The following is a 24,967-nucleotide window of genomic DNA, read 5'->3' as shown; positions in this document are numbered from 1 at the left end:
CAGACAGGTGACTGGCAGGGAGTTATAGAACAGGGAGATGCTGAGTGCGTGGGTAAGTCTGTCAGTGCCAATAAGCTCGCATGAGTTGCAGATTTCTGAGGGAGGGTACGGGTTGAGTGAGAGCCATAGAACATGGAAGAATTGAAAGGAACATACATTTGATTGTGTGTAACATGCACAGGGGGAAAGGCTGCCCATGTAGACATGTAATCTTGCGAAGCCAGACATGCTGTATCAGAGAACTTGCCTACCAATACATCAGGGCTAAAACTGAGAGGCAACAATTCAGATACAAAAAAACTACAAAAACTACAAAAAGAATATGTATTCCAGAACCAATACAAAGACTTAAGAGTGGTCCTCGATAGTTCGACACCACAATTCGTTTTGGCACGCACACGTGCGCACACGCGCACACACACACACACACACACACACACACACACACACACACACACACACACACACACACACACACACACACACACACAGGGCATGCCTACTCACTAAGCAGTATGATGACACAGAGCAGGATGGCCACCAGGGCTCCAGTGATCAGCCCGTCTGAAAAGGGCAGGACTTCAGGGTTGCACGACTGCATGTTGCCGCGGCTGTCGCAGGAACACACTCGCACAACGAGCGTGCTGGTGCTGCTCTGGATGGGGTAGTCGTTGTCCGAGATGACCACGGGCAGGAGGTACACGCTCATCTCTCTCCGGCTGAACCCGCCCCTTCTCGTCAGGATATTGGCAGTGTTATCTATCAGTGGAGACGCACAGGACGAAGGCGAATTTTGAGACGTCTAGAAAGCAATAAAGTGTCACCCTGCAAACTTTGCAAAACTGTCTTGAGTGGTGTTTATCAATGCATTCTATACTATCCTGCACTGACGCCATATTCTATGTACAAGCTGCAGTTATCAACTTACCCAGCAATGCAATGCCAGGGTTATTGTGCTGACACGTCGAACAAAAATTGAGTTATCTGACAGGAACAATGTAGCAGTACTGCAGCAAACATGCCATGACACTGGTTCTTGATCAATGGCTGAATCTATACGGCCTTGCCAAGCCAAAGTGCAGTAACTACGTTTTTTGACACACCAACTTACAGTATTTGTGTATCCCAAAGGTCAAATGAACATCTGTGATTTTGGGGGATAAACAATTACGTCAAGAACAGATGTACTGTACATTTATTGTAATATCACTTATATGCCGATATCTCATTTGGCTGACCAGTTGAATCACTTTTAAACCCATTGTTCAGTGATTTTCTTTTTCGTAGTTACTGCACTTTGCCTTGGCAGGGCAGTATAGCTGTGCTACCATTGTGCATCAAGATGGAGGTGGTTTTATTTTAGGATTATATTTCTCATGGCTATTTCCCCTAATGATCCCTAGAGGGAAATTTGCAAGGATGAAACTTGCTGTAGAGTATCCATGTGGGAAAGAAAGAGAAGGGTGATTATTTATGGGTTCTCTGGAACCTCAGCAGGCACAGGTTAGCACAGGTTGGTTGTTCAAATCAGTTAATAATGCACAATGCAACAATGACACTGTCTGTTACCAGTAGGCCTGGTCTCAGTTATCCTTTAATTGATGTAACTGCAATGTGGCGGAAGCTGGCACAAAATAATTTCACCATGTGAAGTATCAATACAATTTAAGTTGAACTTCAGTTGATGTTCTTATAAAAGCTAGAAATAGATGTGGCATTTGGAATACAGTTCTGAATACAATTTCTAAAACAAAACAAAAAACTCACTGGAAATCTAGATTTAGCTACATGCAATTGACAACTGACAGCAATTTCTGATTAGGTAAGTATTTTACACTTTCTAGCGTTCACCCCCATCTTGAGCCTGGCTAGCAATATGTATGTCACTGGCATGTAATGGCACTTCAATTAAATATAATTACAAATATTTTCCTCCCACAGTGAGTAACATTATGCCAGATGCTACAGCATACGTTTAGAAGTACATTTTACCTTCCCTGTCTTCTATGGTGAAGTTTGGGTTGGTGGAGCTGATACTGAAGACAAACTTGTGTCCAACGAGGGGCTCATCCGTGTCAACTGCACTTATCGTCTGAATCAACTGTGAGAAGTATAAAAGGAACTGTTCAAATGGTCATTCATACCTGTCTTTTGTTTTCCACACAGTTTTCAGTTTCACTTACGCTATGACATTGTCATTGACACACTAATTCCTCCAATATTTATAATGTGATTTGATTAATTATGAGATTAAATCACCTGTCCTGCTTTGACGTTCTCACAGACAAATGAGTCATAGGACATTGCAAATTCTGGTGCATTATCATTAACATCCAGCACTTTGATGAATACTGCCACTCGAGTTGTCTGCCGTGGGTTATCTGAAACAGAAATATGTAAAAGTTTGCCATGTTATAGAATGCACGCACGCAGGCAGGCAGGCAGGCAGGCAGGCAGGCAGGCAGGCAGGCAGGCAGGCACACACACACACACACACACACACACACACACACACACACAGCCTGATGAGAAAAACTAAATTGACAACAGTAGTTGGCAGGTTCACAGTACAATAATTCATATTTTAAATATTGTCTCCTGTATTCAAGACAAAATCATAGGTCAATGCCAATTCAAATGGGACTCACTGCTAGTGATTATGATGTAATATAATCACCAGCAGTATACTGTAGCTAATATTTAAGAGATAGAATCACGCAATCACATATCAATGCTAATACTGACAGGATAGCATCACACACATACTGTCAGAGGTCTAATTACTGATAGGTCAAGCTAGATATTAAACAGATACAGATCATATAAAATGAGTCAGAAAATAAAAGAACAATTACTTATTTCCGTGGCGACCACAGAGATGTTGTGCCATTTGGTCATTTCTCTGTCCAGTGCTTTCAGCGTGGTGATGGATCCGTTGGTGGAGTCGATGTTAAACAGCCTCTCCAGATCTGTATGACGGTCAATGGAGTATCTAAACAAAATGAGCAGGAGGGGTGGTGGGTGCCGTGTTTCTGGGACCTGTGCAAGGCATTTGATATGGTCAATCACTCCCACTTCTCTCTAAGTTGTCTAAAATAAAGCCCTCTGTTAATTTACGATTCAGTCCTACAGTACCTTGCTCTTAGTGTTTTGGATAAAATATAACATATCATCTCTAAGAGCCTGCCCTGCATTATGGGACTGGGAGTGGTTCCATCTTTGGACCATTGTTGTACAGTGCATTAATGATCTTCCATCTCTGTGTGACAGTGTGGAGACCCTGATTCATGCAGAAGACTCTTGCACATGGAAAACACATGAAACGTTTAGTAATGATTCGATTTTAAGGATTCCACTCACAAATACTAGAAATGAATCATGTTAATTAATCACATGTCATACATTAGGAGACATACAGCAGGAAAAGACCCTTGATGGCATCTACACAAGAATGCTATAATGGCACTTGGTGTCACATGGGCGGTCAGAGAGAGAAGGATGAGGCTGGGCACTGTGTCAGGCACCCGGAACTGGTGGCAAGCAAACTGACACTGGGAGCCAACCAAATTAAGGCACAGCCAGGAGGAGAAAGAGGTGCACCACCTACGTAGAAACACAAACAACTGTGGCACGACAGCGGAGCTATAGGGCATAGCAGTTGCGGCCACTTCCTGGTTCCACTTCAAAATACTCAATGCATTTTTCCCATTGACATTTCCAAAAATATTTCTTCAATCAATTCATTTAAGCCTAGAATCAAGCTATCCAGGGTCCTGGTGAATCATGACCATTAAACATTTTTTTCTGTGATTTATTTTATTTTATATTTAATTATATGATATACTATATTTAATAAATACCCTTTGTTTTGCCGTTTTCAAAAAAGTTTTTTTTCACAGAATCAAACGTTTTATGGTCATGATTCACCAGGACCCTGGATGGCTTGATTCTAGGCTTAAAATAATTGATATAAATACTTTTGGAAATGTCAATGGGAAAAATGCATTGAGTATTTTGCAGTGGAACCAGGAAGTGGCCGCAACTGCTATGCCCTATAACAACACTGCAGAGCCCAAGACCCTGACGCTAGACAAGAGGGTCTCGAGTTGGTGTTGTTGGCCAGTCCGCACTCTCGCAACGTATCGCATTTATAATAAGGGTAATAATAATAATAATAATAATAATAATAATACATTTCATTTGTACGCACTTTATATTTGAAACAAATCTCAAAGTGCTACAGGTTAAAAAAGAAAAAAAAGAAAGAATATAACAATAATAATAAAACGGTGAAATGAATAAACTTCAAATCAAAGTCAGCAAAACACAGTAGAAATTTAAAAAGATAAAACAATTACATCTCTATCTAGGCAAATGCCTTGTTAAAAATAAAGTTTTTTAGGCCCCTTTTAAAAGTGTCAATGGACTGTGGTGCTCTCAGATTGTCCGGGAGGGCATTCCACAGTCGAGGAGCAGCTGAGCAGAAGGCCCGATCCCCCATGGTGCGGAGATTTGTTGTGTGGGGCTTGAGTGCAAATTTAATTTTGAGTACATTTATAGGGATAACCAGGAGCCCAATCTCAATGATTGGGATCAGACCCAATCAAGGCATATTGTATCAGCAGTGCCATGTACGTGACATTTGGGAACTGTAAAAATGGCCGCTGTTTCCGTGAGTGTGTGCCGTTACATTTAAATATCAATACTGTGATGCACAATATCACTGCTTATTTTGTAGAGGGCACACAGACAATCCATATAGTGTATGGCTGCATATCACACATACATGAGTGATATGATTGAGGACATTATGAAGGTGTAAGAAAATTGCACTTTGTCCTTTGAAGCCAATCTAGAAGGTGCTCGGGCACCGTTTGGCTCCTGTGTTTGCATGTGTCTGGTATCAGCTACATGATGTCCGATCAAGACCTGTTTAAGCTGAAATTGCATTTGATGAAGCACAATTACAACAAGCCCTTTAGGGTTATGATTAGAACTCGCTCACAAGATGTTATCGGTACAGAGCAATCAAACTGTGACAGTTATTCACACAGTAACAAATACATACTGTAGGCATATATTTTACACATTGATCATTGTTTCCAACAGGGCATTTATTCCATCCCATATTTTGTCAGGAAATTATACATCCCTCTCAGTCTCAGTGGCCCCTCATTTATCATGGTCCACTTAACATGTTCCACTGACATTTGAATATGCAACACAATATGTGGCACCAAGGCAGAGGGCGGCATATCTCTGCAATGACAGGCAGGCGCCATATGTGAGGAACGTCGACACAGAGCAAGCACCATCGATCTAGCAAATTACACTCTTTCACTTTGACTTTGTGCCGTGACACAAGAGAGGTCCTACATAATTCTGGGGGAAACAAACAGTGTCTGTATTTACTTCATCTTTCCAAAGGGGAATCTCCAGGAGGGACACCATGAATAATTTGTTTCCATGGTGACACAAACGGCCGTGCTGATGGGTTAGATTTGGCCAAGTGAGCCCATTTTCACACTCACTCTCCCCTAAGAGAGGACACTTTGCATCTATAGTGTTTAGTTGCCATGTGTTGCTTGCTTTTTGTTATTGATTCCCGTGCAATGGTAATTAAAACTCGGATAACAAGACTTGGTACAGAAAACCAATTGCTTTACCAGGATAAATCATCACACATACTCCCTTGATTGCAAAACGTTTACTCAACACACCATTGATGTAGTAAGTTTGTTAAAGTTGAGTGCTGGATGGCAGAACAGAATAAATTACAAAAAAGGTGAGAGGAGGGCTAGTTTGACGCCACAGTGATACGTCTGCCATGACAGTTAACCTGGTTCAGAGTGCAGGCTTACTTTTCTACATGTTAAGGGTTTGATGACTAATGTTTGACGAGTGGTACTGTGTTAAGATCACAATTCAAATGATTCCCTGAGTAAGTATAGCTCTGTTATCTCAGTGGCAAGAATGTCAGTTCTTGTTGCCCAGCATCGTTTTTTCGTACACACTTTCCAGACACAATGACCCCTGGTGAGGAACTGCTAAAGGTTGAGGATTATTGCAAATAAAGTTCAAAAGAAAGAACCTCTCCTAATGATTTGTTTGCGTTTGAGTGGGTTTTATTGCCCCTCCCACAGAGGGCACCCGGTCAACTCTGTTAAGAAGGATTTGTGTGTGACTCACTTGACCGCTTCGTTGGCGGCGTCAGGGTCCCGTGCCGATACGACGGCCACGAAGCTGCCGGCCGCCGTGTCCTCGTGCACGTCGATGATGTAGGGGTTCCTGGTGAAGATGGGCGGCTCATCCACGTCCTCCACCGTCACCCGCACCGTGGCATGGTCCTTGAACTGCACCCCCTGGAGGTACCGCGAGTCCAGGTACGTGTTTCTCACTTCCACCTTGAACTCGTAGTCCTTCTTGGTCTCATAATCCAGTGGCTGAAAGATGAAAAGAGCCGTGGGCCGGAGGAATCAAGGTTGTAGACATTAAGAACAACAACAAAAAACAGGCCTAGGCTACGGACATTTTAAATAGAAGTCTTGTACAGCACCCTTCATCTCACCTTCTGTCAACCTGATAAAATAATTGCAAAAAATAAATAAAACGATGAGCAGGAATACTGATATTGAAGATCTTATGCATAAAGAACTAAGGCAGAGTGTGTTCCAATCTGCTCTGACTGCACAGAAGCAGCTCTTGAAAGTAACAAAGGAAGAAAAGTATCTTTTATGGAAATTGTGATAGCAGAAGAGGGAAATGTGGTATGTTTATGGCCACAAAGCAAGACTATGTTAGAACCTTGGGTTGTACAGCTACATGGGTGAGATATTAATCCAAATATTCTCAGTCATCTTTGTGCCATGAGTTCAAACTTAAACACAAAACGCAAGTATCACAGAATAACATTAGCTACAAGCTAAATTCTCCTTCAAGGACACACATAGGCCTATTGCCAGGCCAGAGTAAAATAGCTGAAACGTAATCAGTGTATGACTTCATCCACAGAAATGCACTAGAGTACATGACCTTTTATGTACTCTAGTCTAGATTAGTTTAAGAACACTCATAATTTTAATGCAGATCATTTCTAATGCAAGAGCAAGCATTATGTCATGTAGTGTGGAGTAAAATGTCTAGAAACATTTTTTACAATGATTTCATTATGGAACAATCTCCATTTAAGAAACAAAGCCAATCAAATGTTTGTTTTTGTTTTTTTGTTAGAGTGAAGGAGGCTTTGTGGACAGAAATGATGATGGCCTTGAAGTAATAAGTGCAATATGTATTTGTTTTAGTTCTGTTTATTACGTTTAGGTAAATTGGATTTTATTTTAAGTGATACTAGAGTTGTTGTTATTTTATTTTTCTATTCTTTGTCATATGATTATTTTCGTTATTTATTTCCGTGTGTTTATAATGTTCGTTTCACTCCGTGGACCAATTTGGAAATACACATTTTTAATATTGCTTTTAAGTGCTATCCTCTGAATTTTGTTTTTCTCATATTGCTATGAGATGCTGATTCTCTTTTAATCCTAATAAAATATATTAATGGATCTAAACCGTTTTCTTTCTTGCTTACTCTTCACCCGTGTTACATTGACATTGGTGAATATTGATTTAATTATCAATTTGATTGATTGATTGATTACTTGATTGATTGATTACTTGATTGATTATTTGAATGATTTCCAGCATTTAAAATGATATGTTCAATTACCTTTTTAACTGTGATGACCCCCTCTTGCGTGGCCTTGTCTGTGACGATGTTGAACATGTCGTGACCGCCAACAATGCTGTAGTCCATCTCAGCGTTGCGTCCAACATCTGGGTCGTCTGCTTTGATCCGACCAATCGTGTCACCGATTTCCTTAGACTCCACCACCGTCATACGAAAGGAATCTTCAGATACATTAATAAAGGTTTTGATCTCTGCGTGTGTGTGCGCTTGCATTGCACATGTGTTCGTCAGTGTGTGTGCAGTGTGTGTGTGCTTGCTTGATTCATGCATGTGTACAGAAAAGATTAATATTCTGAGCCCAGTGCAAAAGAGAGAGATATTCTGAGCCCAGTGCAAAAGAGAGAGAGAGAGAGAGAGAGAGAGAGAGAGAGAGAGAGAGAGAGAGAGAGAGAGAGAGAGAGTGTTTATGGGGAAAAGGGGACAATAGCATCTTACGGTTGGCGAAGCGTGGCGGGCTGTCGTTGACGTCTGACAGAGTGATGCTGACCGTGGTGGTCCCTGAGAGCCCCCCCATCTGTCCAGCCATGTCTTTGGCCTGGATCACAACCTGGTAGTTCTCCTTCACCTCCCTGTCCATGCCGGGCAGGGCCGTCTTGATGGTGCCTGAAGAGAACATTTAGTAGCACAAATAATTCATAGTCAAGGCAAGTCTGTCTGTCTGTCTGTCTGTCTGTCTGTCTGTCTGTCTGTCTGTCTGTCTGTTGGTCCAGCAGTTAACAAGATTACTTGCTAACTGCTGGACTAACTCACAGACTCACGGCCCCTCTTCTAGACGGCATGACCGCAACAGTGCCACGTCTAAGTTTCTTTAAAGTGAAGAGCATAGTTAGATAAATTGTATTGACCTATTTTTGTCTGATTCTCACTTTCAGAACAAGCAAGCATCACTGAGCAGTGCTGCACATGTATTTACACGCTTGCAGAACTCAAGCAGCTTATTCTTTTAATTGCATGTACTGGTGGGTGATAGCTTACCAGTTTCATGCATGGTTGGTGGGTGATACTGTAGCGTATCAGTTTCATGTATTTTTGGTGGGTGATAGCTTACTACTAGTGTCATGTATGTTTGGTGCTGGGTGATAGCTTATCAGTTTATTGTCTGGTGGGCGATAGCTTACCGGTTTCAGAATCCACAGAAAAATATGGCTGTCCCTGCAGGATACTGTAAACAAGTTGGGCGCTGTTCCCATATGTTTGATCGTCAGCATCAGTGGCCGTTACCGTGGCAACAGACGTACCTGTCAAATAACAGAGTAGACAAAATCAACTCACATTAAAAGGCAGTGTTGATAAGTAGCTAAATGCATTAATAGTTTATTTTATTTTATTAAATGCCAGTTTGACTCGGCTAGCCCTTTGATTAACTCATTAAGACCTGAGGCTGATTCTGAAAATGTCTAAATCCTAACAGTTTTCTGAAAAAAAATGTTATGCATTTATATGTGTGTATTTGTATTTGGCCGCGAACACTCATCTCAAAATATTGTATATCTGCTATTTTGAATAGCCAAAGTATAAAATAATGGTTAAAGTGGTTAAAATCTAAAATGACATTCTTTCCCAGTTTCAATGGGTTCACTAGGAAATACGCATGATCAATATCTATATAGCTGGCTAACAGGGCAGATTTTCACGAAAGAAGAGCAACGTTCCTATCGTATTTTGTTATGTTCAAATGTAATCCTCCAAGTCAAGCATCTCACACTCAAACCATGTAAATAAGATAACAAATGAATAAAATACTGAGATGCAAACGTGGGAACGGTGGATGTGAGATCATGAATTCACAAGTATTCATCCAAAAGAATATATTCACATTATGAGTTGTGAAAAATATTTCAGGGTTGTTTGGGTGATAGTACTTATATTTTATATTTATTGATAGAATATACATGTTAACTAAGTGCAAATTAACAAGTGTCATTACAAATTAAACATTATTCAAATAACACATGGGGAAAGCATTGTAACACCGGCAGTATCATGTTAAGGTTCCCACAATCTTGCTACCATAATTGGCGGCCACACTCATGGAGTGTACACGAGTGTATGTGCTCAATGGCCAAGCAGACACATGGCCCAACTAACTCCACATTTTCCCCCAAAATTCCTCAATATTCTGCCTGTAAAACCAGCTGCTTCGCATCCCATCACTGTACTTGCAGGATGTACAATTAATATCAAACGCATTATGCTCCAATACTTATGCAAATCACTTCGCCAACACAAAATTCACGTCCGGGTGTTTCTTTTCACCAGCCAATCACCTTTCACGTTGCCACGTCCGTTGCCACGTCGCGCTGACGTACGCTAAACAAGCGCTGCCGTGCGCACAATGCAAACGAGCCCAAAGGCGCGCAAAAATAAGCCGACCATTGCTTAGACACAAAGTCAGACCTGGCAACGCAGCCTACGCCAATCATGTGTGAGAGATCTACAAGCTATGGGGCAGAGACGCCACCGTATCTTAGCAACAACTACAGCGCTCACTCTCATTGGTCGTGTCACGCTAAGAGCAGTGTCCAGACAATGGCATCGCAGACAGCTTGCTGTTACTGCTGTAGCCATCACAGGCAGTTGCAGCACGACGGACAGGGCGCTGTGATAGCTGCCATGTCGCTAACGCTAACGTGGTTGTCATGCCTGCAGCGGCTGTGCAATCACTTTGTCAACAATGCACGTTCGTGTGGTGAATGTCAATATTGCTGCTCAGTTCGTCCATTGTAGATGGTGTATGTTTGTGTGTGTCTTCTGGAGAACTATGTAGCTCCACAGCAACTACAGTAACTAACGTTATGGCAGGACCGCCCCGTGCAACGCATGTTAGGCTGCATTATGGTCATGTAGTAATTTCAGATAATTTCGCTCCGATTAGAGCAGTGCTTATCAACCCTTTCACGCCGCCCCCCCACCCCCCCCCCCCCCCAAATACACGTACTTGATCTGGGACCCCCCCATTCTGTTTGACTCCATTCCACAAGTAAATATTGTGAAAATAGCCGATCTACAAGCTCGAAACGCCTCACGTTGAGAGGCTTTGTAAGCTTGTAGATCGGCTATTTTCTACATGATTGCCTCTTTCTTACATTCTTTGCCAATGTGGCCCATGTTTTCATAGTATAGTTTGTTGACTACTTCTGTTGCAGAAATGGCCATTTCCTTTACTTTCGTTTTTTTATTGTCTCCGCCAGGCCGAAAGGCATGGCGCAAGACTATGTTTCACCCCCTGTCCGTCCGTCTGTGATAGCTAATCTCTCACATCGTTGACTTGATCGCAGCAAAATAACAGCCCGATGTGGAGAGTCAGTGAGAGCTGGATAAACGAGGTAAAATGTGTCAAAAGGAGTCTGTACGGCTGTCGATAAATGAACACATGACGTCGGTGGGAGAGGAGATATTGTGTCTTTTGGACAAACAGCAGCGTGGTGCTGATGTTTGTTGTGTGAAGCAGCTTAATGTCAGAGTGTTTGTGTTGGAGCGCCTCAGTGCGGCTGCAGAGTTCATGTGCAACCTCTTCCAGAGAGACACAGAGACACTAGAAACTCTGCTGGGGAAAAAAAACACTGCTGGGCATTGACTTTCATATGGACATTGATCTACACACTGCAGGTATATCTGCTACACACACAACATCAAACTACACACTGCAGGTATGATGCAGCGTTTGCATTACAGCCAGCATGCCAGCGTAGTTCCCATATGGTTTCAAGGTGGGCTAAACCATATGGACCCCATGTCAGCAATGTCAGCGGCATCCACTTCAGTCCCAACTGCGATGCCCATGCAGGCTATAAGTAGCTTCTACCTGGCCCTTAGGTGGGCCCCAACTAGCCATGTTTATGTGGGACCAAGGCGGGTCCTAACTGGGTTTGCCCATGCAGGCTTTAACTGGCTTCTACCTGGGCCCTAGGTGTACCCTAACCAACCACAGTGCAGTGCCCATCGCTCCAATTGTTGTGACGTCAGGGCTCTCAATACTGCACATTGGTGGAGGAGGAGGGGCCGCAGGGCGACCGCACACATCGCTGAACCAATGGTAGCCCACGGATGTTTCCTCAGGGGATTTACAATCTGCCCCTCTATGCCACATATCATCCGCACTACAGGGTCTTCACTGACCGAGCCACGGCCCCACTGACCCTCATGACGCTACGCCACTTATATGAGTTGCCAAGTGGCCGCGGGCGCAACGTGGGCGTGGCCGCGGGCTGGGGGCGAGCTTCTAGTTATCTGAATTCAGAACTTTCCATCTAATGAACACCTCTCTTTTTTGAGATGCATGACTTCACACAGCAGCGAGGTGCAGATGTCTAGTGTCAGGCAATCAATCAATCAATCCATCCATCCATCCATCCATCCATCCATCCATCCATCCATCCATCCATCAATCAATCAATCAGCCTGCCTGCCTTGGTTGTACTATTACAGAGTAGAGAATTAATTGTCTCCTTTGGTCTTCCTCTGGAATACTGAGCTGTTGTGGTTTTGTTTGTGTTGGAGATCAGCATGCAGAAACGAGCACGGAACCCTGCCAGCAAGCCTCAACAAACACAAAGTATATTGGGTGCCTCACTGCATGCCTTTATTATAACCAGACAACAAACTAAACTAAACAAGGAAAGCATATAACATTAAAGTATAGCCACGCCAACACAATAATAGAAAAATGGCCTCTACTCTCACAAAATGGCATATTTTGTCATTTTGATTAAAAAAAAAATTGTATGTGTTATGCTTTAGTTAATACACAAAACATGCCTCTCCAATAATACTACGACAAATTGCAAATACTGTCCTTGGCATTGTGAGGCCCTCTGCTATGTCCTGTTGGGAACATCTGTCTCACTTTGTCCCTGCACTGACACCATAAAAGGGGAGCCAGCTTCATGGCTGGCTTGCTTGCTTTATTAAGCACACACTCTTCCAACAAATATAAGGCATTTATTTGCCTGTAGAAAGGTGTGTGTGTGTGTGTGTGCGTGCGTGCGTGCGTGCGTGCGTGCGTGCGTGCGTGCGTGTTTGTGTGTGCGCACGCCCTTGCGCGTGTGATCGCATCGAGTACCCAAAAATGGCATGTAATTCAGTAATCAGACAAAACCACATGATTTATAATTTCTTCCCAACCAAGTAATTAGTTTAAGTTAACAAAATGTTAACACCTATTGTGGCAGTTTGTTGCCCAACTCATTTGCCCAGATTACGTCCTGTTAGTGAGGATGTGTAGTCAAAACAGCCGTCTACATTTTAACATTTGGTTTATCATCATGCATGTACAGTACAGATCTAGCTCTTGAAACAGATGCAATTCATGACAAATGTAATTCATATTGTGTAACCTTTTAAATGTATATAATCTTTCACTGATTATTTTTCCACATACAGTATCCATTCCAAATAAATGTGATTTACTTCTATAACATTATTTTTAGTTGCCCTGACAAAATTATAAAGGCATAGAAATGTACCAGTATTTATGTATTTTAAAGTTAAAGGCATTGTAGGGAACATTAAGCCTAAATTTAAAAAATATTTACATATATATTTTTTGCATTTTTTCCCCTCTATCAGCCACTATATAATGATGCTGGGGTGTTTTCCTGCACTGAAACACAGGCCTCTTTCTGAAAACCCTAGTTTCCCTATTGTTGTTGTTGTTGTTATATTTGTCCGGTACGTAAGGAAGTCTATGGAAGTCTATGGAGGCATCACCCCCTGGTGGCCGGGAAACAAACTGCACAAACAATAACAATGCAGGGAAAATAGGGTTTTCAGAAAGAGTACTGTGTTTCAATGAAGGAAAACACCCCAGCATCATTATATAGTGGCTGATAGAGGGGAAAAAATGCAACAAAAAAAATATAAATATTGTTTAAATTTAGGCTTAATGTTCCCTACAATGCCTTTAACACTGAAAACATAGTTGTTGCTTTCCAAAATAACCTTTTGTGACCTTTGTGACCGAGGGGGTGTGGCTTTGACGTCAGGACTTCTGTACTCTATTGCAGGACACATCTCTTGCTCAACAGATGTATTCATTCAGATACACATACTAGAACTTATTTCAATATTGTCAGAACTCTCCAGTTACTTGTTAAGAAAGAAAAACCTGAGAAAAATAGATTGGCTATATCTGCCCGGACATGTCTTTTTTAGTGGCTACAGAATATGTAAATACACATTAAAGAAACATATCCAACAGATCCTCAATATATGTTGGAAAGGTTTGCTCCTTTTGTTCATATTAATAGATAAGGACCTAATAAGGATCTTACTTACCAACTTCAGACATCTCAGGAACACGGGCAAAGTAGATTTCCTTCTCGAACTTTGGCTCATTGTCGTTGATATCATGGATTTTGATGTTGAACTCTGTGTCTGGTTCCAGATCAAGATTCGTGTTCCTGTCCACAATTTTGGCGCGGAGCGTGTACATGTCTTTTTCCTCCCGGTCCAGCCGCTTGGTGGCGTGAATGTCCCCTGACTTTTCATCAATCAGGAACAGGGTGCCCGCCCCTTCCCCTGTGAGAATGTACTTCACGTTCCCATTCCCTCTGTCCACGTTGGAGTGTAGCTGAAAAACATTGAAAAGTAAAGGGATGATCAGACTAGAAAAAGTGCTCCACCAGGTCAGGTAGGTTATTGTGGGCCAGCAATGTTCGGAATTCGCCAATCAGGATGGAATATAAAAAATCGGACGGAACCATCTTGATCACTTGACTATAGAGATAATATGTGTCGGCCTCCTGGTGGCGCTATAATAAGGCAATGTTAAAAAGGTGGTGTTTGTTCTACACCGTAGTGCGAATGTGCGTGCAAAGTTCCACCGCAATCGGACGCTGCGTTCATGATTTGCGGCATTTTGTTCAAAACGGGCCACTCCTGCAAATTTAGATGTCAATGTTAGCCAATCAGGATGGAATATGAAAAATCAAACAGATCCATCTTGATCACATGACTATAGAGATCATGTGTACCGATTTGCGTGAAATTTGGATAAAATCTTAAGGCTTAATCTAAATTTTTGTTTTTTACATAAGTCGGCCTCCTGGTGGCGCTATAAAAGGCTAATGTGAAAAATGCAGGTCAGATGTTTTTCCTTGGCCTCTAGGGAGTATGCGTGCAAAGTTTCACACAGATCGGTGAAGTTGTAGTTAAAAAAGCAAATCTGCCTTTTATAGCGCCAGCGCACAAATCGGCCTCCTGGTGGTCAACAGGGCCATGTAAAAAAGATTGGGGCAGAGGCTCTGAATTGGCATCCAGGGAGTGTGTGTTCACAGTTTCACAGCGACCGGGCCAACAGTGCCGGAGATTAGCTGTTCACAGACAGATGGACACACGGACGGACGGACAGGGGGAAAAACATACTCTCTCGCCATGCCTTTCGGCCTGGCGGAGACAATAAAGGTGGACTGCACATACAAAATATATAATAATTGGGCCAATTGATCCATTGATCATTATTCACTCTGTGGCCATTTTGCTCTACTCCATACCATACCTAGTCTTATTGTTTTCCCTACGGAACAATTTACTCCACATAGCTTGCATGGTTATGTGAGACAGGCAGTTAGGTGAGAGGGAGACAGCATACAGTAGGGAGAGAGAGAATGAGAGAAAGCTCTGGTGGGATTAGATCCTAAAATGAACTGACTGAAACCTCTGAGATTTTATAAAGCGGGCCTAAACTACACCCTATGTTTACTACAGCAGCGACGGAAACTTAATTCAGAGGCAGTTTCATTGTTTTGAAGTTCTGCTGAAAGGAATAGCAACATCTCAGAACAAACAGAATACTTCACTTCAATGTAATTGCAAGAGCTTTCAATGGAACCAATGTTTATGATTTGACAATCTTCTCCCAAAGTAGGCCTACATTTCTACAACGAATGAATGAAAGAATAATCACTTCTACAAGCGTATCATGTGGTTCCGCATTGTGAGATTGTATATAGAGAAGTGATCTTGGAAGGAAGCAGAGAAGATCGCCCCAACACCGAACCAGCTGTAAGAAATTCATGAATGACCTATGCTCCCCAAAGAGCAAAAGGGTTTAAGTAGTAAGTAGTACTTTCGGCGGAGATATTCAGTGCAGAGAGAAAATAGGTATAGATTGTTATAGACCCCTGGGGGTCTCCGGTCAAGTATAGGGTTTAAGGAGGAGGGTACTAAATATGTAAACTTCAAATGCGAGGTTTAATTAACTAATATTCACAAATGCATTTTCTCGCACAGGTTACTGTACAAGCATGCATGCACACATGGACACACGCACACACACACCAGTACAGAACCAAGCCTGGCGTCTGCTCTTCTTTATCTCTGTAACTATAATTGATGCTCACACAATCAAACTGCTCCCAAGAAAATCCCCCACTTGTTCGATCAAATCCACAACATAACAATGATGGAGAGCAAAGCAGACAAGCGCTATCGGTTCAGAAATCTGAAATTCAGTAAATAAACACTCTGTGGTACATCTCTGATTTTTTGGTTAATGCAGCAGCCAAGCAAGTACAGATAAGTCAGATAAGATGTGCAGATCTGGTATGTCTAGTTGTTAACCTCAAGAATTGTAAATGTTTTATTCCAAAGGCTTGTTTGTGAATTTGTGTAAATCTTTTGCTACCTGGAATTCATCTGTTCTTTCATCCCAAGAGTAGGCCTATACATGAGTCTAAGCACAAAAACAATGCTAATTTGCTAATTTAAGCACAGATGACTTATTGAATTAACATGTTTTCCGTTACTTGAAAACCATCATTGACTTTTCATATTTTGTCAGAGGTGTCCACATTTTCAAACAGTGGAATGTCAAACTCTGACGTTTGACATTTGACGGTGTCACTGGCTGAGAACAGAACAGTGGTTCACTGCACAGGGAGTTGAATATGGGTAACACGCTCCATCAGTGTGCATGAAATGTGCAAAACGAGTGACCTATGACTCATCCATCTCCAAGGAATGGATGCTAGTATCACAGTTTAGTAACTGAGGGAAAAAAGTGCACACTTGAGTCAAGCTCTTTTACTATACAGAGATCAGTTCTGTCTGCAGATACATTTGGAGCGCTATTTTGTGGCATCACATTTTAAATGAGTAAGTAATTAGTAAAGTAAATCAGTAAATTATTAATATCAATTCTAGCGTAGGCTACTACACAGGAGCACATTATGTTGCGATGTCAACAGTCACAAATCGGGATGTAAGACAGACATGTGACAGCATGTGCGTGACCTAGCGATGTGCCCTCAACTTTAACATCAACCCTACATTCTGCATTTGGCATCGTGGGTGGCACCGTGATGTATAGTGGTAAAAGAAGTTACTCCACCCATACAATCAAAGGATACAGGTTATCAGCAGCAGCAAACGAGTGTCCTGTTGAAGTTACTCGGAGTACAATCTGGGAACTCAAAGCCAAATAAAAAGGAAAAACAGCGGCCTCTGCAGTTTTTTTTCTCTTTCACTTGGCTCTGGGGGGAGCTGAACGGAGCACCCGTGCGCAAGGAAACTGGGGGTTTTGGTCTGCCCTGAGCGCTCCACTTCCGGTGGTGCGCTTATGTTTTCATTCCCACTAACAATATATCTACACGGAACACTAACACCATTTCTCCCAGATAACATGGATCGTTTTGGTTATAAGCCCACTTGTTTCTATGATGAAAGAGCAAGTTAAAATGTGAATATCTTTCCGTGGTTTTGTCTGCTTCAAGGACGCTATTGTTAAATGAGTTTCGGTTTGTTTTCAGTGGGAAGCGAGAGCACAGACAGTAAATCCCGCCCACTACATTTGATTGGGTAAAGCGCGGCCTGCTTCCTGATCTGAAGGCACGCCCACTTGTAGGCCAGTGCGTACACGTTATGACGAACCCCCCCGACAAATTCAAGCGGAGAGCAGAATCTGTTCTTGAGAGATTACTCGGAGCAACACACTGAGGTTACTGTAGGCTGTTCTGCATGAACATGCTGTTCGTTCCTGTAGGCTTCTAGCTGTTGTTGTCAACCAGCACAAGTGATGAGCAAGAAGACAGTGGCTCAGGGCGATGCTCATGGACATCCTGTAGGACACACAGCTGTCTTAGGGACTGATACATAGTAAACTACCATGAAGTGTGGGTCATGACCGAAAGAATAAGGTCGCGGGTACAAGCGGCCGAAATGAGTTTTCTCAGACGGGTGGCTGGCATCTCCCTTAGAGATAGGGTGAGAAGTTCGGGCACCCGGGAAAGACTCGGAGTAGAGTTCGCTTCGCCTTCGCTTGGAAAGGAGCCAGCGTAGGTGGTTCGGGCATCTAGTACGGATGCCTCCCGAGCGTCTCCCTAGGGAGGTTCTCGCTGCACGTCCCACTGGGAGGAGACCCCGGGGCAGACCAAGGACCAGGTGGGTGGATTACATCTCCACACTGGCCTGGGAACGCCTCGGGATCCCCCAGGAGGAAGTTGCTAATGTTGCTCTGGAGAGGAAAGTCTGGAGCTCTCTGCTGGAACTGTTGCCCCCGTGACCCGACTCCGGATAAGCGGTTGAAGATGGATGGATGGATGGAGAGCAATTCTGCCACCCTTAGCACATCTGCTGAACACCTTAAAATAGATAAACATAACATTCCATGAAGCACAGTAGTGGTGAAACATGAAGGTGATTGTCAGTGGTAACCGGTCAGGTGGGCACAAAAACCAACTGGGCACACCGGACAACTGGGCACACAGCCGTCTGGGCACACAGGTCAACTGGGCACACAGTCAACTGGGCACATAAGACAGCTAGGCACACAGTCATTCCCTACCCCAGTTTAGATTTTGTTTTAAGATTATCCTTGAAAGATTATCCTCTAGTGTGAGGGGTTCAAAGATCCAATCTTAAGCCTCCCAATTTGCTCACAGGTCGGTCTGCGCCACCGTGATAATGTTTGGTTTATCTGAATGATCACTGTTGTCTGAGTGGATTGGCATGGTGGGAGTTGCGCGCCACAGAGAGAAAATCAGTCTTCACAGCAATCAGCAATCAAGGATCAGACACAGGTGAGGTGGGAAACAACAAGGAGGCGGGCAAAAACAATACACACACAAGTTAAGAACAAAACATTTCCAGGATGGCCATCAGAGACAGCCACAAATCCCCCAAACCATGACAGTAGTGTGTGATGCTACCACATTTCCAAATTGTTTAAGATTGTAACATTTAAAAAACTTTTAACTTAAAAACAAACAAAAAATCTCATCTCTTGCTGTATGAATCAAATGAGGACCCAGACCAAATACAATCATCAGCCTACTTCTCCATATGTATAGATTATAAAGTTAAGCAACATGTTCTGTCCCCTATATTGGCTGTATCTACCAAGCTTTTTATTTTATTTTATCATTATTATTATTATTATTATTATATTTTTATGAATAGACGTATGTATGTTTTAAATAATTTTCAATGGTAGCACCACATATTTACGCTATGCTAGAATTGCCAGAAACAAATAAAATTGGCAGATATTGAAACTCTCTCTCTCTCTCTCTCTCTCTCTCTCTCTCTCTCTCTCTCTCTCTCTCTCTCTCTCTCTCTAAAAGTGTGATTTTATTCACTGTATCATTTTGACAATGCTAGGACCAAGCAAATGCTAGTTATTGCATGTCTTCATAAAGGCAGCTCCCTAATCATTATGTGCAAGCAGATCACTTCCCCATGGCTATATCGCTTTCACACTTTAGTAAATCATCTCTTCATTACGGCGTTATTCCCCCAGTGTCTTCTCATGCATGTGTGGGTGATGCAATGTGAGCCACTTGTTAGCACAGTAGCCCGCACCAACGTATCTTTAACTTCTGTTGCACTGAACAATGCCGCTGCTTGGTTGTCACAAGTTGCCATATCATTCAATAAAGCACTAGCAACTTATAGAAGGACTTTTGGATGTTACCAGTATGATTCAAATGTAGGGGAGGGTGGGGTCCAACGGCGCACTCTTTTCTATTTCCCCCCCTGCACAGAGATTAATTAATTTCATGTAACCATAATTTTTTGTGAACAAGAGACACTTGTCCTCTCCCATTACCCGCAGTCCGTTTTAATTTTAGTGAAACGGCCACCAGTCGGGGCGAACGGCGCATACATGGGGGGCGGACAGCGCGGTCGGATGAAATGTCCAATAACAAGCACATAAGTTACATTTCTGGCATCTAACTCTCATTGATGCTTCAGTAGAATCCTACGAGCAAATGACCATGCTGATAGTCAAATAAATGTATCATGTTAATGTCGCCTGTCTGTTTCCTCAACTTTGTGCCAACACATGCGCCGTTCGCCCCTCCCTGTCTGTAATGCACCGAGCAGCGTAATGCGCCGTCCGTCCCTCCCTGACCTCCCTGGATGTTTTGCTAGCTAGCACAAAAGCTAATGAATATTTTTCAATGGAACCTTCACTGAGAGTTAGCCCACAGATTAGCCTAACAGACAAAATCCATTTACAATCGGCACCAAATAAACACAGCAGTACAAATGGAAAACACTCAAATAGGATATTTTTTACTACAGTGTGGAAATACACAAAAGTGGCTTCAACTCTGCCAATTTTTATCAGAACTGGGGAAAAAAATTGTGTCTGATGTTTACGACCGAAGACGAAGAGGGTGACGTCGCCGGATGTGACAATTTTTTTGTGTAGCATGAAAAAAGGTCCGTGCGGCAACCGTCCCCCTGCGTCAACTGCCCCGGTTCTACCCTATCATTTGACTGGTCTGACTTGATCCATGCGCCCTCCACTCAACATCATGCAGTCACATCCAGTGCAGGCGCTGAGGCAACCAGAGTCAAGTGAGCGATGGGGAGTTATTTCAGTCCGGGTGGCCATACCATGTGATGCTAGCCATATGGAATGATCTGAACTGACAGACTGAATGCATTCAGTGTCTGCTGCAGGCCTTGCATGCCTTTCACTGTCACTACAATGGATTACAGTACAATTTGCACTATGCTTTTGAGAATGCTGCCTCGGCCTTGTCACCTCTCAGGCTGATTTGCAAATCACTTCCTATCCAAATTAAAGCATCGGTTTGCATCTTCCTTTCAGAAAGGATAATGGTCATGGACATCTTAGCAATCATAGACAGAGCTTCTGCAAGGGCAATCAGTTATCTGTTCATAACCTTAAATTCTCCATTCTAAAGTTTATACATCTTTGTAATTATGATTCCAATTTCAAAATACCAACTTCACGTTGATTTAGCCATTTTCTGTGGAAGAAGGAAAGAAGAAGACCCGGACTGGATCCGTGGACCTGGATCTTCAAATAGTAAAATCAATTAAAATAGTAAAATCTAATTAAAATAGTAAAATCTAATTAAAATAGTAAAATCTAATTAAATTAGTTAAATTACAGTTAAGTTAAATTACATATTGGGTTTTGTGATGTTATATATTGTTATATATGTTATATATTGTCAGAATAAGCTTTGTTTGCGTTCCCTCTATGTGCTAAAAGAGTGACTTTGAGAGCTGTTCACCGAGAGCTGTTCATGGAAGTCATTATTAATTTCTAATCAATTGCGCAATGTAACGATATATCTTGTCAAATGGAGTAGTTACATCATGATAAGGTAAACCTCTGCCAAAGTGTCCAATTGCTTTAAGAAAATAAATAGTTTTGCACTATTTAAATCAATGGTATTATTAACTTGCAGGTTGTAAATCATGTAATGAACACAAATACTGTATAGTACACATAGGCCTAACAGATAAATATGTGCTGCATACTATAAATAGTAGGGTTTTCATTTGTCATGCTGAATGCCCTGTAAACGCTCCCTCCACCCACACTTTTCATAGTTCCTATATGATTCATAATTGTATCTATCAAACAAACATACAGGCATAGCTTTTTCTGGGCCAGCCTATTTTACTTTAAAAAACAGATGATGTGCCTGAATGTTCTGTGGTCTGTTAGCCACATCGTGCATCTGCTGCATTCAGTCCTAAACCAAGCTGTTGGTTTTGGTTGATTAGGTGAAGTGGCCTCTGCGTTACAGTATAGTGCAGGAAACAGATTGCATAAGCCCGGGTGAAGTTTGCAATGACAATCTTGAAAAAAGTGCCGCACAATGAGTTCCCACAAAGCCGTGACAAAATCAAATTTGTATAGCTTTAATGGCTTCCCTTTCAAGGTCTCAAAGCACAAACACTGCCTTTTCATCGCCTTGCAACACAAGCACAGAAGAGAGACTTGATGAGTTAAATTGCCTTTGCACAAACACTGAGGAATTGTCGGTAAAGCACCAAAAGCATTGGCAATTCTTGTCAGGTCTGTTGTGAGCATTGCTCAGTGCTGCAAAGTGGAGATAGCAAAATAGAGCTCAGAATGGATACCGGGTAATTACTCTCTCTCTCTCTCTCTCTCTCTCTCTCTCTCTCTCTCTCTCTCTCTCTCTCTCTCTCTCTCTCTCTCTCTCTCTCTCTCTCTCTCTCTCTCTCTCTCTCTCTCTCTCCCTCCCAAGATCCGAGTGAAAAGTAATGCTCTTATGTAGATTAAACTAACATCTCAAAACCACCTGTCTTCTGCTTCGCATTATCATGTAGATTGTAAAGTAATGCGGTAATATCTTTGAGCAAGACCTTGTAAAACCTTGAAGATGCCCATTGTCAAACAATAACACACGAAAGTGAGCAAGCTGGCTACACTGTCACTGCTGGAATATTCCAATTTTGGGCAGCATGTTGTGTTTACCAAGCACAATATAATACAAGGTAGTGAAGGTACCCCGGGAAATTTAATGGGATTTTGTTCACTTCAAAACCCACTGCTCAAAATGCTCCAGATTATAAAGTTCCTGATTGTGTTCACAGTTCACAGACCTCCTTAAAGAAGTAGGGCACCGCGTCTGGGTTTTCTGAGTGCTCACACTTGTTAACTGCAGTTTGGAAGTCAGTCAAAATGAGAGGTTTAAAGGGCTTTTACTCCCGGATGCAAGCACACCCATTGCATATTGTTCCATAATATTAGAAACAACAAATGCCACTCTGGGCAACACATTAATGAGTGAGGATGAATGCAGCGTGTTTTGTCTGCATGGTGGAAACAAAAAAAAAACGGAACAAAGAAATCTAAGTGCTAAAAAGTTCTCTACAACTTCCTTCTCTTCAGCTCATTTAGCATTATCTGAAACATTAGGTCGAACCTCAGCAAGCACAGTGAAAGCTAGTTTGTCTTGCCCAATGTACGGCCTAGTTTTCACTGCTCGCTCCGATCCATTCTGAAGGAAGAGAGGAAGTAGGTTCTGCTCGGCTGTCAGCTGTCAAATGAAACCACCTGGTAACTGATTGGCCGGCTGACATTTGTGTTTCAGTACACTGAATAGGTTTTACATCTATTCAGTGTTTTACACCAGAGTTTACGCCAGTATTTTACACCAGAGTTAATAAGCAGAATGACGGGCGCACAGGATAAAACATGTCAATGGAAGAAGAAACAGTGACTCAAGAGCGCCAATGTCAATGTCGGAGGATTATTAAAATTGTCTGTTTTGAAAGTAGAAAGTCAGAGCTATAAAATAGGTAGGTAGGTATTACTGGTACAGAACAGATAATTTCACATAACAAATATGGTCAGCCTCTCGTTCTATGTATCTACTCATCTCTGGTCAAAAGCATCCCAGACTACCTTGCGTCTGAATGCTTAGTTCAAGTGTGTGTGTGCGTGTGTGTGTGTGTGTGTGTGTGTGTGTGTGTGTGTGTGTGTGTGTGTGTGTGTGCCTGTTTGTGCCTGTTTGTGCGTGTGTGCATGTGTGTGGTGGTGGTGGTGGTGGGGGGGGGGGGGGGGGGGGACGGTGCAGCGAATGCTTGATTTAATGTGAAATAAACAAGGCCTCCCATGGTGCACTGCAAAGGCCATTAAATGGTCTTCAGACCACCAGGGCTTAGCAGGCTTCATGCTGCGCCTGTTAAGTGCTATTGCTTCTGGTCCAGTTTCTCTCTCCCTCTCTCCCTAACTCTCTCTCTCCCCCTCTCCGTCTGTCTCTCCCCCTCTCCCCCTCTCCGTCTGTCTGTCTGTCTGTCTGTCTGTCTGTCTGTCTGTCTGTCTGTCTGTCTGTCTGTCTGTCTGTCTGTGAGAGAGTGAAGCAGCAGCAAAAACGATAAATATTGATGGTATTACTAAGTGACTTTATACCAGCAATCTTTGACAGCAGTAGCCATGTATGTGGTGGAATAACCCTGATAGCCTACTACTCGCACTGTTTTGCCATCCATCCGATTGTATTGCAAGAGGATAGTGTTGGAATGGAATGGTTGCCATCAATTGTCACATGCCTTCGAAATGACTGAGGCTGTGATTACAGTGCCACGTGGCTCTGTGATGCGTATAGCCTTACTACTGTATGTGTGATGATGCCAAACAAGCCCTTCAAATGAGCTGCTGAAAGGGTGCTCTTTTCCACAGCAAATGTCAAAGCATACTCATCAATGACATCTGCACTGCACAGCAGGAAAATTAATTAAATGTTGATGTGAGGTGACATTCATGTCAGAGTTGCACATGAATGAATTTGGTGAAATGCGATGGGAGAACTGTGGGTGGTGATGTTGCACGTGTACATGCTGCAATGTACAATTAGTGTACCATCAAGCATTCCTTTAACCCATTAAGACCGGAACCGCATCTGTGTAACCACTTTCCATTATTTTATACTTTGGCTATTCAAAAATATTTTAGAAAAATTGTGAAAATGTGTGCACATCTTTGAATATATTATGTTTAAAGCGAACATTTTAAACTAAAATCTGTGCTTCAGGGGGTCCCTGGAACAACATATTTTGAGATGGGGGTCCGTGGCCAATTACATATAATTCTGGGTCCTTCACATGAAAATGTTTGAGCAACACTGATATTATAGCAACATAAGTGTTTCATAAAACTGTTAGGATTTTGAAAACGTTTGTAGAATCGTACCTCAGGTCTTAATGGGTTAACAAGCTAAAGCATCCGTGGTGGGGGGGCCTCTGTTACCCAACGGCGTTCTGACACATTACCTTGCCGACGTACTGATGGTCGTTTCCCGCGTACTCCTCTAGCAGAAAGAATTGATTCCACATCCATCCTCGTTTGGAGCGCTGCAGTGTCCGTCCATCACCCTCTGACATGCCAAACAGATTCCTTATGTTCCTGGGAGCCAAAGGCAGGGCGACGCTGGGCCACAGGATGGAGAGCATCAGGACGAGTGTCAGGTGATTGGCTATCAT

General features: G+C 42.5%; 1 protein-coding gene across 1 annotated transcript in view; it reads right to left on the bottom strand.

The window, feature by feature from the left end:
* Nucleotides 1-24,967, bottom strand: part of LOC311039406 (cadherin-10-like) — a gene marked incomplete at both ends in the record, with an annotated part of 26,179 nt that extends 1,212 nt beyond the window's left edge. Inside the window, 10 exons of the mRNA XM_084049280.1 lie at nt 508-759; nt 1,993-2,101; nt 2,260-2,381; nt 2,856-2,992; nt 6,190-6,443; nt 7,727-7,908; nt 8,183-8,350; nt 8,866-8,985; nt 14,024-14,318; nt 24,758-24,967. Of these exons, the coding sequence (XP_083905406.1) occupies nt 508-759; nt 1,993-2,101; nt 2,260-2,381; nt 2,856-2,992; nt 6,190-6,443; nt 7,727-7,908; nt 8,183-8,350; nt 8,866-8,985; nt 14,024-14,318; nt 24,758-24,967 (1,849 nt within the window). The remainder of the gene's footprint in view (nt 1-507; nt 760-1,992; nt 2,102-2,259; nt 2,382-2,855; nt 2,993-6,189; nt 6,444-7,726; nt 7,909-8,182; nt 8,351-8,865; nt 8,986-14,023; nt 14,319-24,757) is intronic.

The sequence above is a fragment of the Gymnoscopelus microlampas genome, assembly GCF_963454915.1.
Source record: "Gymnoscopelus microlampas genome assembly, chromosome: 22".
NCBI classification, from domain to species: domain Eukaryota; kingdom Metazoa; phylum Chordata; class Actinopteri; order Myctophiformes; family Myctophidae; genus Gymnoscopelus; species Gymnoscopelus microlampas.
Note: the sequence above shows the minus strand (reverse complement) of the source record. Positions and strands in the feature narration are given on the sequence as shown.